This window comes from Benincasa hispida, chromosome 11, assembly GCF_027475165.1.
Source record: "Benincasa hispida cultivar pf3 chromosome 11, pf3_genome.v1.1, whole genome shotgun sequence".
NCBI classification, from domain to species: domain Eukaryota; kingdom Viridiplantae; phylum Streptophyta; class Magnoliopsida; order Cucurbitales; family Cucurbitaceae; genus Benincasa; species Benincasa hispida.
In genome coordinates this window covers 14,485,114-14,503,800 of record NC_143488.1, presented here as the reverse complement: position 1 = coordinate 14,503,800, position 18,687 = coordinate 14,485,114, and the positions used below count along the sequence as shown (strand labels likewise).

At 33.5% G+C, this 18,687-nt stretch overlaps 2 protein-coding genes across 2 annotated transcripts; one reads left to right on the top strand and one right to left on the bottom strand.

The window, feature by feature from the left end:
- The first annotated feature begins 12,889 nt into the window (after positions 1-12,889).
- On the top strand, positions 12,890-13,662 carry LOC120091309 (heavy metal-associated isoprenylated plant protein 45). Its single transcript, XM_039049286.2, is given in 3 exon segments — positions 12,890-12,913; positions 12,996-13,071; positions 13,147-13,662. Coding segments are annotated over 3 exon segments (519 nt in total). The 3' UTR covers positions 13,566-13,662.
- A 399-nt stretch (positions 13,663-14,061) lies between these two features.
- LOC120090553 (uncharacterized) lies at positions 14,062-14,755 on the bottom strand. Its single transcript, XM_039048279.2, has one exon. It carries the CDS (start codon positions 14,630-14,632, stop codon positions 14,303-14,305), a length of 330 nt encoding a protein of 109 aa, XP_038904207.1. The 5' UTR covers positions 14,633-14,755; the 3' UTR covers positions 14,062-14,302.
- Between the last annotated feature and the right edge of the window lie 3,932 nt (positions 14,756-18,687).

Sequence of the window (18,687 nt, the reverse complement as noted above, 5' to 3'; positions counted from 1 at the left end):
CCACATTATTCAAGCCTCGGAATCAGCCTTTAAGGGAGCAATTTATCTACTTACCCCGACATTGGGGAAGGAGTGAATTCCATCTTGTGTAGCTGTGTTCCCAGCTCCCCAATCAAACGAATCCCCAAAATGATAGGCTTGTTGAGTTGGCGATCTGGCCACTCTCACCCATACAAATCAAAGGACCACCCTCATAGGTAGGAGTCCACAACTCACTTAGGATTCAGTTCATGTTACCTATAGTCATCCTGGTGAAACATAAGTCTCTATTATGAATGACATTATATAATAAGACTAAACATTTCGTGGTCTGGTCTTATACAAACTCCTTTGTATAGAATATCCCTGCTCACATGTCTTCACATGAATGATCAGTATCTGATCAATTGTAGCACTTTACAACAATTGTAACACCTATAATGTGGGCCATACTCGTAGTGACACCAGGATAAGGTATCCAACCTTATTCACCTACTACAGACCATTTAGGTTATCACTTAAATATGATCCACTCGTATGTCTCTACATACATGTTTAAGCTACAAGATAGCCCTGGATGTTAGTTTATTGGTTTGTAGTTAATGCAACTAATTTTGAAATAAATATAAAATATTTATTATATAAATCAAATGTTTGTACATTACAATCACAAACTGTAGGACCCTACGAGATTTAGGGCATCAATCCCAATAAACTCATCATGGTTCGAACCATGCCTAACAAGGTTCAATTTCTCTTTTCTGCTACATCGTTTTGCTGAGGTGTACCAGGTGCTGAGAGTTGGAGTACAATTCCATGTTTCATTAAATAGTCCTAGAATTTTAAATCCATATACTCTTTACCTCGATTTGATCGGAGTGTTTTTATTGTTTTACTTAGTGCATTTTTAACTTTAGCCTTGTACTCTTTGAACTTTTCAAAAGCTTCAAACTTGTGTTGCAATAAGTAAACATGCCCATAGCTTGAATTATCATCTGTAAAGGTGATGAAATATTCAAACCCTCCTCTTGCTTTAACATTCATAGGACCACGAAGATACGAATATATAAGCTCTATGGGTTCTTTGACTCCATGACTTTTTCCAGTAAAATATCTCTTAGTCATTTTGCCTTCAAGGCATGATTTACATACTTGTAGCGAATCGTTTTCTAACTCACTTAGAAGTCCGTTCTTAACCAATCTCTCAATCCTATGGAGATTAATGTAACCTAATCATAGATGCCAAAGATGGACATTTTCTTTAAAAGAAGCTTTTTGTCTTTTGTTTTGAGTTATTGTAGTTCTAATTAATTCAATATTAAGGAGGGACTTTGCTGCTAATGACCTTAGCACATAAAGATTTCTCTCTAACTTTGTAGAACAAATCTTAACACCATTTTTTTTAAAAATAAACACTTTATTCATATTAAAATTTAAAGTGTATGACTGTTCTAATAAGCATTTTATAGAAATCAAGTTCCTTTTTAAGTCAGGAACTACATAAACATTTTCTAATAAAAGGTAATATTTCTATAAACAAAGTCGGAGTCCTCACACTGCCACAGCTGAGATGACGTGCCCAATTCAAACCCGCATTGTCATTTCACCAGTCTTCAGTTGCTGCCAAGAACTAATTCCCTGAAATGAAGAACAAACATGGTTAATGGTGCCTGAATCAATTATCCAAGTAGAATTATCATTCTCCACTAAACAAGTTTCCAACTCCAGTAAATCACATTTACCTTGTTTCGATTTCTTAGTTTCTGCCAAATACTTGGGACAATTCTGCTTCTAATGTCCCTCTTTATTGTAATGGAAACAGATTTCCTTTGCAGCTTTGGTTTTCTTCCCCTTTTGCAAAGGGCAGGGTTAACTTTCTGAGAACAGGCAGAAATGCACGTTATCATAGTACTAAGTTCTTAAACAATATTGGATTGCGTTGATAGAATATGTCAAATTGCGTTCATTAAGCATAAATTCTACAATATTGCGGTCGCATGCGTCCAACGCATTAGGGTAATTGATCTTTATTTTTTATTTTGTGCAGAACAATGCGTTAACGCAGTGCAAAGAATGCGATCATAGGAATACATCGGTCAAGCGCAACTTCACCGCAAGAATTTGCGTTGATCGTGCTCGCAACCATCCACTCAAGAAGAATCATCGCAACATGGTGGACGCATCCGGACGAAAGGACAATTAAGATTGATGGGACGGAAAGCTGACAGTAGTCGGATCCAAATTAAGTTGACAGCTGATAATGGTCACAAAGTACATCCAGCTTTATCGGTGACAACTATCCGGCGCATCAGTCAGGAATAAAAGCTGTCCCATTTATACGTCCAGGAGAGAGAAGCCACCTTTCACCTTTGATGCCCTATAAATACTAAGTGCATTCTTCAGAGAAGAAGTTAAGCAGTCAATTACTTCATCACTTTACAAGTTCACACCTCTGTTAATAGTTTTCTTTTCCATTTCATGGCAGAGCTAGAGAAGAGTGGTGACACCGGAGATCGTCCAAGGCGGCTCGAGAGAGAACCTTGGGGTGTAAGAGCAGAGAGCGGGTTGACTCTCGCAAAAGCGATAATATCTTTAGAGCACGAGTAAAACAGTGTAACACATGGTGGCAAGAAATTACTCCAGGCTCTTTACTATACTTGCATTATTATTCTGTACTCCATCTTTTATCTATTCAATGGAAGTTTTATTTCTATATCTGCACACTCTTTTAATACGCATGAGTAGCTAAACGAGTTGAATGGGTTGAGAAGAACTAAGCTAACATGATCTAGGAAGTTCATTGCTTGCGATTATCTTGTTTTATGCTGTGCGAAACATCTCTTTAGAGTTGCTCGAGAGAGAATATAAAGAAAGAACCTAATGTCTCGAGAGAGCTAGGTTAGAATCTGACTTGAAAGAGCAAGATTAGGCCTACATAAACAAGAAATAGGGACTTAGAGATAAGCTCTGTTTGTTAACTTGCATCGCATGCATCCTAGGCATAGGAATGATATTATGCGGTCGCATATTTGTGTGAATGTCATGTTGTCATTGCATAAATAGAAATAGAAGTTTATGTGTAAACCCTGTAGACTTATCGCATATTTATCACCTGCGTTCTAGTCTTAGAAGCCGTGGCATTCACGCCGAGAGGTGGTTTACTATTGTATGCATGGTGCATGATCACAAGGCATGAACGCAACCTAGGGAGTGTTAGCCGAAACCCTTCTCAACCCGTTCACCGCATATTCATCGTATTTTTCGTTGCCAACTCTTTTCGAACTCTGCCGCATTTATTATTATTTTCATTAACACAACAACAAACCAACCACCTTATTTATTTTACCGGTTACTGCAAAGTTTTCATAAGAAAATTATCAACGCAAACTATTTTCACAAGTCTCTGTGTTCGACCCTGGACTTACTAGGAATCTCAGACGAATTTACACTTGAATTCCGCTGGGAAAACGTGAGTGCACAACGTAATTCCATCAACGCATATCATCCATTTTCCACAATTAATAAAATAACGCATCATTTTCCCCTACTTCCCTTATTCTTCTTCCACTTTTTGGTGCCAGAGGAAGAATATGAAGACTTTGTTCCAAAGGTATAGAACTTTTTGGAGGACGAGGCAACATTTACCTCACCCTTCCGTTCTTTGACTTTCATTAAGGACTGATATGTCTGTAGCTCATTGAGTAGAGTGGTCAGGTTGTAGTCAAGCTTGTTTATAACAGCATTACTACGGAACTGTAGGAAAATTTCAAGTAGAGTTTCCAAGATGAAGCTAACCTGACAAGCCTCATCAATGACAGACCCATTCATCTCCGTCACGATAAAGTGGACCATCATGTTCAGAATATGTTCATGAACATATATTCCTTATTTCATATGAGCATTGAAGATATACTTGAGAGCATCATGCTTGAGTTGTGAGGACGATTGTCCAAACATTTCCCTCAAGGACTCCATGATCTCACATAGAGCATAGGCTCATGCTTCTTAGCTAAAACTTTAGACAAGCTGGCCAAGATATACGCTCAGGCCTTTTCATTCGTCTTTACCTATTGCTCATATGGCTTTCAAACATTTTGGGATGCATTAGCGGCTGGGGCTAGAGGACGATCCTCAACTAGGACGAATTGTAGGTCATCGATAATGAGAACCGTATTAATAGTATTTTTTGGCTTATATAGTTATCGTCGTTTAACTTATCAACAGAAAGCATGTTTAAAGTAGCGTTCGTCATTATTAAATTGCTAAAATCATACAATTTATTTATATTAGTTATCTGAAGATTTTAATAAAAAATTCAAGCAAATGCCATCTGTAATGGGGCACAAGTAAAAGTGCTTTGAGGCCAAGCATGAAAGTTTACTACAAACTAAAAAGAGTCTGTGAGATGTGTTGACACACGTCCCACTCACACTTACCATAAACACTCTCTCTATTCACCTTGATATTGACCTACGCAAACACCACCCGTAGGAGGGCACAAGGAAAGGTGCCTCAAGGCCAAGCATAGACCTCACGGTGTAAATGTTCAAGGAGAAACATAAAAGGAAAAAAATGAAATATCAGATACCCATTTTCCTCCCACTGAGTGCATTACCAACTTAGAAAATTTGACTAATAATTTTACTAGATGTTTTTAAAATTTGCCCAAAGTAACATCTACATTGGATAGTTTAACAACATTTATTTATGTTTATTAAACACTCTAATAAATATGAATCACTCATTGCATGCATGCAAGAAATCTATCTATTCACCTTCCAGGCCAGTTTCTAGGTAGGGGTGTTCCGTTTCCATTAGCTTAAATACCCCAGCCTGGATAGAACTGTCCTTAGACAAAGGTCCCAAGTAGATACATTTGTTACACATTTAATCTTTTATTCAAGAACTCAATTTAATCCTATTAAACAAAAATAAAAGATTAAGCCTATTTTTAATCGAATTAAACATAGGTTTTATTATGAAAACATGCAATTTCTTTTCCATTACATACATAACACTTATATATATTTAAAGTAATGAAAAAAAAAAAATCTATCCATACATCTAATATATATATTATAACAATTTTAATGTAAATGATGCATGAATATGCTTAATTTATCATGCAATTTTATAATATAACGTTTGCATTAAAATATATGCATGAACATAGTATATCCTATGATGGGATTATGTTATATGACATACATTATGACATACAACAAAAAATATCATACATCAAATGCATAAATTAAAAGCTTCAATTTGGACTGGGATTGGTTTCCTAAACATTTAATTAAACTAATATAAAAAATATTAATTTAATTAAACAAAAAATAATAAAACTAAATTCTTACAATTAATAATGAAGAAAAATAGTTGGAATCCGAACCATCAAAAGCCGAACCGCCAAACCATGTAGCATTGCAATGCTGTTCGCAGTGTTGCCACACTCCACACAGCTCATTTGCTTGTTCATTTGTAATACTCCATCTCTGCTCCATTTTCCACCAAATAAAAGTCGGAACTTGATCACGATCGACATAGACATCAAACACGAACTTGATAGCTTATAAAAAATTGCCAAAAACATTGGGACCTTTACTATCGAATTTTTAACAAATAGTAAAAATCTAAAACCAATCTTGAAAACATCCAAATGAGCAAACCTCATTCAACATACAATTATGCAGAATTAATAATCCCATTATTATTATGTATACATTTGAAAATTAAAATTAGGACGGAAACTTAGTTTTGATACCAATTGAAAGGATATGCGAATACCCATTGCGGAAAAGATCGCATCCTAATTTTAATTTTACATAACGCGCAAAGAATATATGTGACGGAAACAGAATACACATGATCAATTAAGCATATATATATATATAATTAAAAAGAAAATAAGATTCGGAAAACGTACCCTTGAATATTAGTCTCTTCACGATTTCGTCTCCAAAAACTTCGACACACAAACAATAAAAAACACAGCAACAAGTGTTCAAAACCAACAGACACCACCACGTGGAGACCTCGGTATTCTTGGGGTAGAGAACCATAGAGAGTTTGTGGGCTTCTTTGAATAATCTAGAGAGGGAATGATTTTTTTTTTTTTAGAGAAAAACACTTTTCCAAAACCTTCAACAACTTTAATATTTTCAACACCTTAACACTCCAACACATTTTGGAGTATTTACAATAGTACATGTGGAAGATGAAATAACCTTTCTTTTCATCTCCCAAATAATAATGAGAGAAGTTATTGAAGAAAATGAAGGGTTTATAGTCTTTGATATTTAAATATTATTCAAACATCTTTTTCTCTCTCAATGTTTAACTCACAATTAACCATTAGGTTAAATATATCGAATATATTTAACACTTTACTCCAAAAATTGAATTCGAACACTTCAAATTCATTTGTCACACTGTTTTAAGGTTTAGTCTGATATGAGCTAGTAAGGGGACCTCATGGACCTATAGATTATGGACTCCACCAATCCAAGATTAATCGGCTATACTCTTTAAACCAATTAACCAACATTCTTTAACTACTAGATCACTTCACTAAAATCCAGTAGTTGCACTCTCCTCATTGTAGATATATTTATGTCCACTCGATATAACCATAGTAAGTCAACCCTTCACAGGTTGTTCGTAATAATGACTAAGTCAAAAGTTGTTTTACCCTCGAGATTACATCTTACTCCTTAAGTCCTATTGATCCTCTAATGAACAATTGGTTTATGATCCAATCACCAAACTAAGTTCTTCTCGGGCCAATGAGAGGGTGGGGCCTATTGTTCAAAATTTGGAGTAAGCATTTAAGGGAACAACCTCTCTACTATCCCTAAAAGTAGGTAGAAGTGAATTTCGTTTTGCACCCTATGTCCCCAACTATCTACCCGGTCTTACCACTGAAATAGAGAGCTTATTAAGCTGGCACTGTTGAGCCAACCCATGCAAATCCAAGGATAATCTCGAATATACAGGTGTTCATAATTAACTTAGGATTAAGGTCAAGTTACCTAGGTGATCGATTTGAAATAGTTAGTCTTAAACAGTAAACAATGTTATAAAGTAAGAGTGACTTATTTCTTGGTCTGGTCTTATACAAACTCTTTGCACAGGACACTTCCACTCGCATGTCTCCACATGAACGATTCAAGATCAAATCGTTTGTACTAAATACAAAGTGGGCTACATCCGATAGTAACTCCAGAATAAAGTACCCAACATTATCCATATACTATAGACCATTTAGACTATTTACTCAAAGTTGATCCACTTTTATGTCTCCACATAAAGTCCAAGTACTCATGTAATAGCCATGGATTTTAGTTTATTGGATTTAGGTTCATTCTAAAACGAAATGAGTAATTCATATATTCAATAAAAACTTTATTGAATAAACCTCAATAACATCTTTTGATAACAGAATAAGTTTACTGTTTACAAACCACGAGTTTTAGGACATAAAACCCAACAAACTCCCACTTGAACTAAATCTCCAATGATAACACATATATACACATAATGTTGAGTTGTTGAGTTTTTAAAGAGAAATACAATAAACTAAGACATCACATACCTATGGTTTGTCTTCACAAAGGATTATATACCCATGGGTTTTTCTCCCACTTTCCCTAAATTATAAAACTCGTAGTCCTAGACTTTCTAGGTGACCCTCAAACACTTTAGCCGTGAGGACCTTTGTAAGCTGATCAACATATAGTAGACTTTTAACTTTCAACATAAAGGGAATGCATCTTATATCCTTAACTCCTTGAGGTGATTCTCGATGGCACCATAAAATATTGAGGATGTGAGTTTCTACTAAACCCATGTTACAATCAGGCTGTCACACAACCCTCCCACTACGTCAAGGCACTCTCTGTTGGGGTTGATGCCCTAAATCTCGTAGGGTCTTGTAGTTTGTAAACACTTGTATGAATAAACACTATGTGATTTATAATATATGATATTTTATTCACTTCAGTCTATGAAATATTTATTATTTTAGTTGCATTAACCACAAACCAATAAACTAAGAACCATGGTTATCCTTATAACTTAAACATGTATGTGGAGACATACAAGTGGATCGTGTTTTAAATGATAACCTAAATGACCTGTAGTATATAGATAAGGAAAGATACTTTATCCTTGTGACACTATGAGTATGACCCACTTTATAGGTGTTACAAATGTTGTAAAGTGCTACAAATGATATGATCTTGATCATTCACGTATTAGACATGCGAGCGGGGATATTCTATACAAAGGAGTTTGTATAAGACCAGATCACGAAATGTTTAGTCTCGTTATATAACGCCGTTCATAATTGATATTTTCATTTCACTAGAATGACCATAGGTAACATGACTTTAATCCTGTGTGAGTTGTGAACGAGCCTATGAGGGTGGTCTTTTGATTTGCATGGGTGAGAGTGACCAGATTGCTGACTCAACAAGCCTACCATTTTTGGGATTTGTCTGATTAGGGAATTAGGAACTCAGCTACACGAGATGGAATTCACTCCTTCCCCGAAACAAGGGTAAGTAGATGAATTGCTCTCTTAAGAGCTGATTCCGGGGCTTGAACAATGTGACACCACACCCTCTTTTGGCTCGAGAGAGGTTTAGTCATAGTGGGACTATGATCTATTGTTCATTAGAGGAATCAGTGGTACTTAAGAAGTTAGATGTAACTACAAGGGCAAAACGATAAACTGGTCCAACTGTACTTACAAGCGATTTGTGAAGGGTCATTGTATTGTTGATTGGTTATATCCAATGGTCACAGAAATATATCTGTGGTGCGAAGAGTGCAGCTATCGATTTTTAGTGGAGTGCCCGACAGTTAATGGATGGTGGATAATGTGATTAAAGAGTTTAGTCAGTTATTCACGTACTGTTGGAGCTTCAAGCTACAAGTCCGTAATGTTCCCTTGGTAGTAATGGATTCAAGTTGAGAATTAGTTTTTGGGTTAATTTGAAATGTTCAAATTAATAAGAAGGAATTTGATTATATATGATATAATTAAATTAGCTCAATTATATATGATATAATTGACATAATGTATTTGATACATTATTGTATGATTGGAGGAACTAGTATTTGAATATGATTCAAATATGTTTTCTATGAATTAGATTCATAGTTATTAAATTTAATATAAATATGATTTATATTAAATGTCATAAAAGAAAAAAAGAATTATGGTTTATATATTGTATATGATGCAATATTAAAACTATAGGTTATAAATATAATATGATAAGTTAGTTATTGTATTTATTTATAATTTATTAACTATATGATAATTAAAATTTCTTTTTCTCAATAATCAACCTTAGTGGGTAGTTATACGGTTTTATGGTAAATGAGTGGAATAAAGATGAACAATTGTTTTTCTAATCATTCTACGAAATAAGAATTTCATTATTAACTACCGAGTGACTATACGATAACATCAAGTTTACTACATGATAGTCTTGAGTCTAAACAATTGAGTATCAAGTCTATGCGATAGACTTCCATTTTCTACACGATTGTGTCATCGTATATTCGATCGTCTCCTACTTCACTCTAAACCTTCCCTCCAACTAAAATAAGCCAGAACCCACCACTCCTAGATTCTCACACCGAGAATACCAAGGTAATCTAGTGGTAGTGTCCGAATCTGTTCGATGGTCGAGTTTCTACTTGTTGGTGTTCGAGGGAGATTGAGTTCAAGTTCTTACTCGTTGCGTTCGTGACTGATCGAGGGATATACTTGAAGAAAGTGTTCTTCAAAGGTATTGTCTCTCTAACCTTTGTATTTAATTCAAAGCATGCTGTAATTTATAATTTAATGCACAATCTGTTTAGTATGAATGTGAATGTATGAGTTCTTTTACAATGGAGTTTGGACGATCCGCTTCCACTCATAGGTCCTCTTTAATTAGAGTTCCTTCACTCTCAACTCTTGAGAAAGATGCATCTGACTAATTCTAACAACTCTTGTTATAGGACCAGCTGAATCAACAAATCTTGTTGATTCTATATAACTTATATGGAAACTTGACGCAATACTAGCTTATCACAAGATTGATGATCTCTCACATGGTCTTATTCGAGAAAAGTAACATTTTTTGATACAAATATTTTATTTTCTTTTAGGTTGAAGAAGTATTCAACCTTTGGATAGTCTACGGATAGACATATTGTTGAACGACGTCCTAATTCCTTAAGGTTTTGCACCAACATATGTGTTGATCATCTCCATATTCTGAAATAACATAGACAACTTTTATATGTCATAAACAACTTTTACGACCTCTCCATAACTTATATGGAATTCCAAAAATCTTCTTAATGGAACCTATGTTCAAAAGTATATCGCAGTGTCTATTGCGTATCTCTAAAACAAATTAGGCAACTGAGTATAGCTCACTTATCAACTGAACCATGTCTAATTGGGTTCTGTTTCTTCTTCCCGATACACCGTTTTATTGAGATGCCAAGTGCAGAGAGTTGTGATTGGATTCCATGGTCTATCAAATAGTCCTAGAATCTCAGATCTTTGTACTCTCCACCTTGATTTGATCGAAGTGTCTTAAACGTTTTACCTAACAAGTTCTCAACTTCAGCCTTATACACCTTGAGCTTTTTAAGTGCTTCAGATGGATTAGGTAAACATAACCGTACTTTAAATAATCATCTGATGAAATATTCATGTTCTCCTTGTGCTTTAACGTTCATCCACATAAATCTGAATGCACTTATAAGGGGTTTTTTTGGCTTTAAAACCTTTTCCATAATAAAAAACTTTTAGTCATTTTACCCTTATGACAAGACTCACATGGAGGTAAAAAGTTGTCTTCTAACAAGTTTAGATAATCACTTTTAACCAATCTCCCAATCCTATTAAGATTAATGTGACTATGTCTTAAGTGCCAAAGATATATACTGGTTTGACCTTATAAAGCAAATGGATCTTAATTTTGTGGTTAAATTAAAAGTTTAGGGACTCAAAATTTTTTCTAGGCTTTCTACTTTGAAAAATGTCTAATAGATTAATATTCGTCCAATAAGCATTTAAATTTTCAATTTTATATTTGACTAATTTTTTAAAGCTTTAAACATGCATCAATAATCTTTTAAAATAAAATTAAAAATTCAAGAATCTATTAGACATTTTAAAATTTAAGACAATTCATCTATAAAGGGTGATCCTCAACCCAAATTGATGGTCGTCATTTGGTGTCTATGGGTATCAATAGTAAGCTCGTGAACTACGGAGTTGCAATTTTAAAGCTGGGCACGAACAAAACCAACAAACGTTTAGAGCTCAATTGCATAGTGAACTTTTGGTGTTAGATGGAGCAAATCAATTTCAGCACATAAAGGGTATTATGGTCTCAACAAGCACAAAAAACCCAAAGGATTGGAATTTCTCCAAAGCCATCACGATTTTTTGTCTTTCGTGGAGTGCGTCTCTTCAACTTAAGAAAGTTTTTTAAAAAAAATTAGAAAAAAGGGGTAGTTTAGAAAAAAAAAATTAGGATTTTTTTTTCTTTTTCTCTCTCTCTTAAACTTCTGTTATCCTTCTTTCATTTTTTTTTCTTTTTTAATTTAATTTCATTCCTTTAAAATTTAAACTAATTATTTTTAGTATTGAAATGACATGATATTATTTTTTTAGAAATATATTTTTATCCATAATTTTTTTAAAAAAATATTTATATTTTTAGACATTCAATTTTGATACAATTTACCCTTAAGATTTCATTTTTTCTCTAAGTTTCAATATGTACACTTTTAACCTTGATTTTTTTACTAATATTTACTTTCAACCTTTGACATAAATGTCAATAAATTAATTAAAAATAATTATATATGAAATTAAATTTTAAAATTAATTTTAATAGCGATGAAAAATATAACTTAAAAATAATTATATTATATTTATTTCAAATGAAAAATTGAAATTAAAAGTGTGAATCTTGAAACTTAGGGATCATAATTTCTATAAAGTTAACACCGTAAATATTTGTATAAATGTCGATGTGAGGGCAGAAATTTATAAAAACAATGAAAAACAATTACAAAATAATATCAATTATTGGTAATTAATTACAAAATTTAAACGACATGAAATATTTGCATACAAAAAAAATTGTAAATTGTTAATATAAAAAGTACATGCTTATACTAATAAGATGACTTTAGACTTGGAGCATCTAATACAAAATCTTGATAATTCTGATAGAAACTATAGTCCAGAATCTTAACTTCAATTTTCACTCACTTTCCATTTTTAATACTAATGTCTATCGATTCATTTAGAATAAGTACAATTAATTTTAAGTTATATTTTTCATCGCTACTGAAATTAATTATTTTAAAATTAATTTATTGACATGTGAAAAAATTCGAGGTTAAAAGTGTAAATTGAAACTTAAAGATTAAATTGAAGTAAAATTGAAATCTTAAAGGTAAAATTGTCGACAAAAAATATAAAATTGAATCTCCTACAAAGGGTTAAATTTGATTTTTCAAACAAAAAGAAAAAAAAAGGGAGAAAAGTTCTCAATTGATCTGACATAATCAATCAATCACAGAATCTTAAATTTGAATTTCCAGAATGAGAATAATTTGAAAGAGAGAAAAATTAGGAGAAATTGAAATTAATGACACTATCGGTTGAAAAATGGTCAACTTGAGGAAAGATGACAGTACAGTGTCCTCTCTTTGTTTCCTCTTAGTTGCTGTCTTCTTCCAACGGCTGCTAAACAGAACTATAAACCCCCTTCGAATTCCTCACCCTTTCCCCTTCTCCAGCCAAGAAAAACCCCAATTTTTTCCCAGTTTAAACCTCAAACTCAACCAGCCATTTCAACAATCTCCATTAATGAGCTCAATGGATTAATCTGTTGCAGACATGGTTCACTCCAAAAACACACACTTTTTTCTTTTCTTTCCCTTTTTCTATTCAATTAAAGCTGAAGATTTTCACTTTGTTGCAGAGTTGTGTTCTTAGTGCCAGTATCCAATGTGAAGCATGCAAAGCAAAAGTCCAAGAAATTCTACAGAACATCTGTGGTTTCTCTCTTTACTCTCCTTCTCTCTATTTCTTCTATTTCCCTCTGTTTCTTATTCCCTCTTGTTTTTTATTAGGTGTTTACACAATCACAATGGATTCAGAGGATGGATCAGTCAGAATCTGTGGAAGAGTGAATCCAAGAACATTCTTAAAAGTGATTGAAATGTCAGGCAAACATGCAGAGGTGAAAAGTATAAGATTCGATGGTGAAGCTGGAGATAGAAGATATTACCCTTATGGAGATGATCCATCTAATTATCTTTCATACCCCAATCTTTATCAGAGCTACCCTGAACAATGTCACTGGTTTGATAGAACTTACCCCAACCTACCGCGGCCGCAGCCATATCCTTGGCAATTAATGCTGCTACAGCCGCAGCCCCAGCCCCAACCTGTTCCAGGACCAGTGATATGGCCAGGGTGGCCGCATCCTGATAATCAATCTCTTGAGGCCAATGAAAATAACAATCAGAGATGTTGTACGGTAATGTAAGAGTTTTCAATAAGATTATATGTAGAGACTATGAATGAGCAATCAATATATGAAATGCAATAGTTTCTACATCTGTTTCTTGAAGAACAATACCGAATTCTCCTTGTTTGTTCCTTTTACTAGATTTTACTTTTTTTTTCGTGAAGCAAAATTCTTTAAAGCAAGGAAAAAAGTAAAAGGATGGATGAAAAAGACAAGAGGGTAAAGAAATGGATTCATTAGAAAAGGTGTTTAATATACCATCATATGTGACAAGGTTTTTACATGACTCACTAAAGTCCCATCAAGATCAGCAGATACAGCCAAGCAAAAGCGTTGTTCAAAAAGAAAAAAGACACAGCTACTAATATCTCTGCATCTTAAACTAACATCACATTCTGATAATTCATAACCAAGCTATACAAACACCAAGCTTTTTTGTGAAGCAAAATTCTTTAAAGCAAGAAAGAACGTAAAAGGATAGATGAAAAGACAAGGAAAGGGTAAAGTAATGGACTCATTAGAAAGGGTGTTTAATATACCAATATGTGACAAGGTTTTTACAAGAGACATTAAAATCCCATCAAGATCAGCAGATACAGCCAAACAAAAGCTTTGTCAAAAAAACGACACAGCCACTAATATCTCTGCATCTTAAACAAACATCACATCATAACCTAGCTATACAAACACCAAGCTTAAAAAAAAACGAGCCACTTTTTCATAGAGGAATATCATCAAACACTTGGTGGGTTGATTCAAAGTTGGTCAGGCCACAAGAACGTCCCGATAGTAAATGCCCTTTTCTCCTCAAGGGTACCATCAAAACAGAGTCCATATTGTTTCAGAAGCAAATCCAACTTACCTTCCTCCATTTTCTCGTAATCCTCCTTCGTATACCTGGGATAATGAAGTGGCATTTGAAACCCACTTTCAAAATTCAAACCTCCATAGAAACAATCTTGCGCCTCCTTCACTTGCTCCACATTCTCGATTCCTTCTCCTGCCTCCTTCTGATTGTGTTGTTGCTTGTCCGTGAGCCCCAGAACTTGAGTAAAGGCAGAATTCAGAATCCACTTCAACCCCATTTACAAGAAAAAGGGAAAAAGTTAGAATTCAAGAAGAGGACGAAGAGAGAAGTCTGAAAGGCGTTTTTTTCTGACTTGGGAATGAGGAAGAAGGGTAGTTGCAATATATATAGAGAGAGAGACGTTTTGGGTCGTTGGATTCTTGTAATTTTCTTGAGGAGAAAGGCAAAGGAAGAAACAGTTGTGAGGAATTGAGTGGCGGTAATTGCCAATTGCTGCTAGAACGTTCTTCGAGGCAGAAACAGAGAGGCCACGTTGGCCCATTGTTTCGTTGGAGTTGTTTTGTGCTGCCTTATGAAACTATCCCATCGGCCCATTGAATGTAAAGCTTAGATATTTTTTCTGATTTTCAACTCTCACTTATTATGTTGTGCCTTCCAAAGGTTTCAAGAATCTTCTTTTGAAAAAAAAATAATAATTATAACATTATCCGTTATATGTAAAATTTCAACTAATTACAAATTGTTATATTATTTCTTAAATTAAAATGAGAATATGAAATAAATTAACGACAAATTGTTATATTATTTCTTAAATTAATGAGAAAATGAAATAAATTAATGACATGCATCCTAAATTAAAAATGAAGACGAAGAAATTAAAGACTAAACATTTTGTTATTCGGAACTATGGCAACCATATTTTTATGAGGGGGAGTTGATGAATTTTTATTCCCATTTTATCCTTTTATATACACTTATCAAATAACCAGTTTCTAAAAATTCGATTATATATTTAAGAAGCTTTCAAAACCTATGCAAATAATAATAATAATAGAATGAAAAAAACCAATCAATTAAATGGAGGATAGAATGCCAAATAAACACCCATAAATCTTACCCAAGATTTTTTTTTTCATTTAGATACGTTTAATGGGAATCTCTCTTCGTATTTCACCATTTTTTTTGGATTGCTATAGCATAAGTTTAACCTTATCGATTTATTCGGTATGACATTAAGTCATCATTGTCGTGAAAGTATATAGATTTTACAGTTGTTAATGAAAATATAGAGACATAATTGCACATATGATGTATATTTATAGATGTATTCACAACACAACTTTTAGAAATATGGGGTGTATACAACACGAGCACAACCAAATGTACAATGAGCCAATTCACATTATAGCACGTATCTGAGGTTCAAATACGTAAATATGTTCACAACACGACTTTAAAAAATATGAGATAGATACAACACACAATGCAACAATGCTTATTAGTACGCATATGTATAAATGTATGCCAACAACACTATTCACAACTATGAGATATACATGACATACAACACAATAAACAATGTGTATATAATAATGTTTTTTAGGGTATATCAATATGTACACATAGTAAATGAAGATGGGGAACTTACTACTTGTTATCACATTTCTCAACAAGCTGCCTCTGTTTAGGCTTCTCCCTCATTGCTTTTCTCCTTGCCCATCTTGATTTATGTGTAATGCATCTAACTAAGCCTAATATGATAAATACCCTTTCGCCCTAACATGCATTGATTTCTTCATAGTAAATCTCTCATTTTCTGATTCCGTGTTGGAACAATATTGAGAGTTTGAGTCCTCCTCACTAGAATTTTCATTGCTCAGACCTATATCACTAAAAAAAATGTTTATTTGTTCCTCGATAATGGCACTAGAAACTTGATACGTACATGCACGCGTCAAGTAAAATATAGTCAAAATAGCCTTAGTCGAGTATCGTCTTCGTCAAAGAATCAAGTTACAATTCTTTTAGCTACTAAGAAATCATTCTAATTTTATCTAGGGGCTGAGTTATGATAAAAACTAATCCAATCTAAACCTAGAGAAGCAAATAATTGGTGGTGAACATGGCGAAACTAGATAGAAACACGTTTTAGGATAGTGACTTTATTAATGGATCAAATGAACTAATTGTTTAACTCTTAAATTGATTCAATGCCAACCATAGACCTAGAAGTCTAATATCCAATTATTCTTTTTTGAACTCAACTCTTTCTACCACCTAATTATTAACACATTATCACGCAATCAATTAATTCGATGCATAAGTAATACCCTTTATTATTGATCTCTATTATTATTTATTCTCCTATCACTTTCGTGCATAATTGAATAACAATCTAGCAAATTAGATCTAACCCAATTACATCCTCCCTCAAGCAAGACATCAAGTTATTATCATTCCAATATTAACCAATTATCCGAAAGCATTAAGAATATAAATATGCTAGAATAATCGATGCATTGAACAATCTAAGAAATGATCAAAACAGTTTTCAACAATCCACAACAACATCAAAACCCTAAGAAACACAAACTTAGCAACTTATGGTTGCGATACAAACATAGACAATCTACATCGTAATCAAATACAGAGAAATCAAATAAGGAAAGAGAAGTAAGCTAGGTTCTTGACCGTCATCCTCAAACTCGAGATCGTCCTCCAATAATCTCCTCAAACATCAATTTGGTTTTTGGTTTTTAGATTTTGAAAATTAAGGCTATAAGCACCCATTCCACCCTTAAATTTCTTGTTTTGTTATCTACTTTTTAGTTAAGTTTTTAAAATCAAGCTAAATTGATTTTGTTTTTAGAATTTGACTAAGAATTCAACTCTTTTACTTAAAAGATGTAAAAACATTGTAAAAAGTGGATAGATAATGAACTTAATTTTAAAAAACAAAAAACTAAATGGTTACTAAACGGAGTTTTAATATTTATTTACCAAACATTTTAATTGACTATATTTTTCATATCACAATTCATATTTGAAATATTACAACAATCTCAAACTAAGCCTTCTCCTTTTCTCTAACCGTTTGTTTGGCTCATATCCCACAAAATTCTCTCACACTGCCAAATTAGTTTCTAACAGAACACCAAAACAATTGTAACCACACAATTTTTTCCTAAAACAAACAAAAATTGTAACCACACATTTGTTTTCTCATTCCATCACCTTGACCAAGTTTCTCTCCCACTACCATATTTTTCTCCCTCTCGCCCCTAATTTCTTTCTCCATCTCTCTCTCAAAAACTTCAACCGCTGTTTTGTTTCTTATTATTATATTTTCGTGTTGTGTTTAGGGTTGATTTTCAAGTTAGAATTTATTTTAAAAGAATTTTAACCATATTTTATGTTTGATAAAACAATTTCTTTTATTAAATCTACTAAAATCAAGCTTACTTTATGTCAAAATCATATCCCTATCAATCTAAGTAATGTCATGCATCATGTTTTTCCAATTTCATATATTTAACATATTAAATATATTAAATAACTCATGAAATCATATAAATAACTTGGTAATTTGGCCCCTAAGATAAAATAAACCAATAAATTATAATGATTATGCAAATTTTGTCCTAGAATTGCTTCTACAGCTCCAGAACCAGACCAGACCAACTCAAATTGACCCGAACTGCTTCTAACCGAACCCTAATTCCACGAACCGAGCCAACCTAGTCCAAAATCAGACCAAACCACTTTGAATCAACTGAATAGGATTGAATCATCTTGGACTACAGCTAAACTGTGTGCAACGCAAACCCTAGCATCGCATGGGTCATAGCGTTACAACGCTGCGACACCCGAAACCAATTCTAGGCAGTTCATCAATTTTTGTTGCATTTTTGGGCAAAATTGGTCTCGATCTTCATGTTTACAATCCTAATTCTAGACACGGACTTACAGAAGACTCGAATTACATGATTAAATACCCAAAAATGCAGGGGCCTTTATAATTTGATCGAATCAAACATGAATTTCTATGGCTAAAATTACCGTAAACATTCATTCGCAAAACCATATTCATAATGCAATTCATCCCACCAAACCTAGTGAAAATTTCAGAATTTTAAATTAATTCTACTAGATGACTCTGATATCAATTGTAGGGATAAAAGCCTAGTGCAGTGGAAATAATCATAATCTTTCTCGAAACTAATTTAGGAATCGTGAAATACCAGTACATTGGGAAATAGACAGAATATCATAAAGACCAAAAAAAAAAAAAGACTCATCCTACTGTAAATTAAATCTAGGTTAAGCTTGCCT

Coding starts and splice junctions, on each gene's coding strand:
- LOC120090553 (XM_039048279.2), bottom strand. CDS start 14,632: ATGGGGTTGAAGTGGATTCTGAATTCTGCCTTTACTCAAGTTCTGGGG.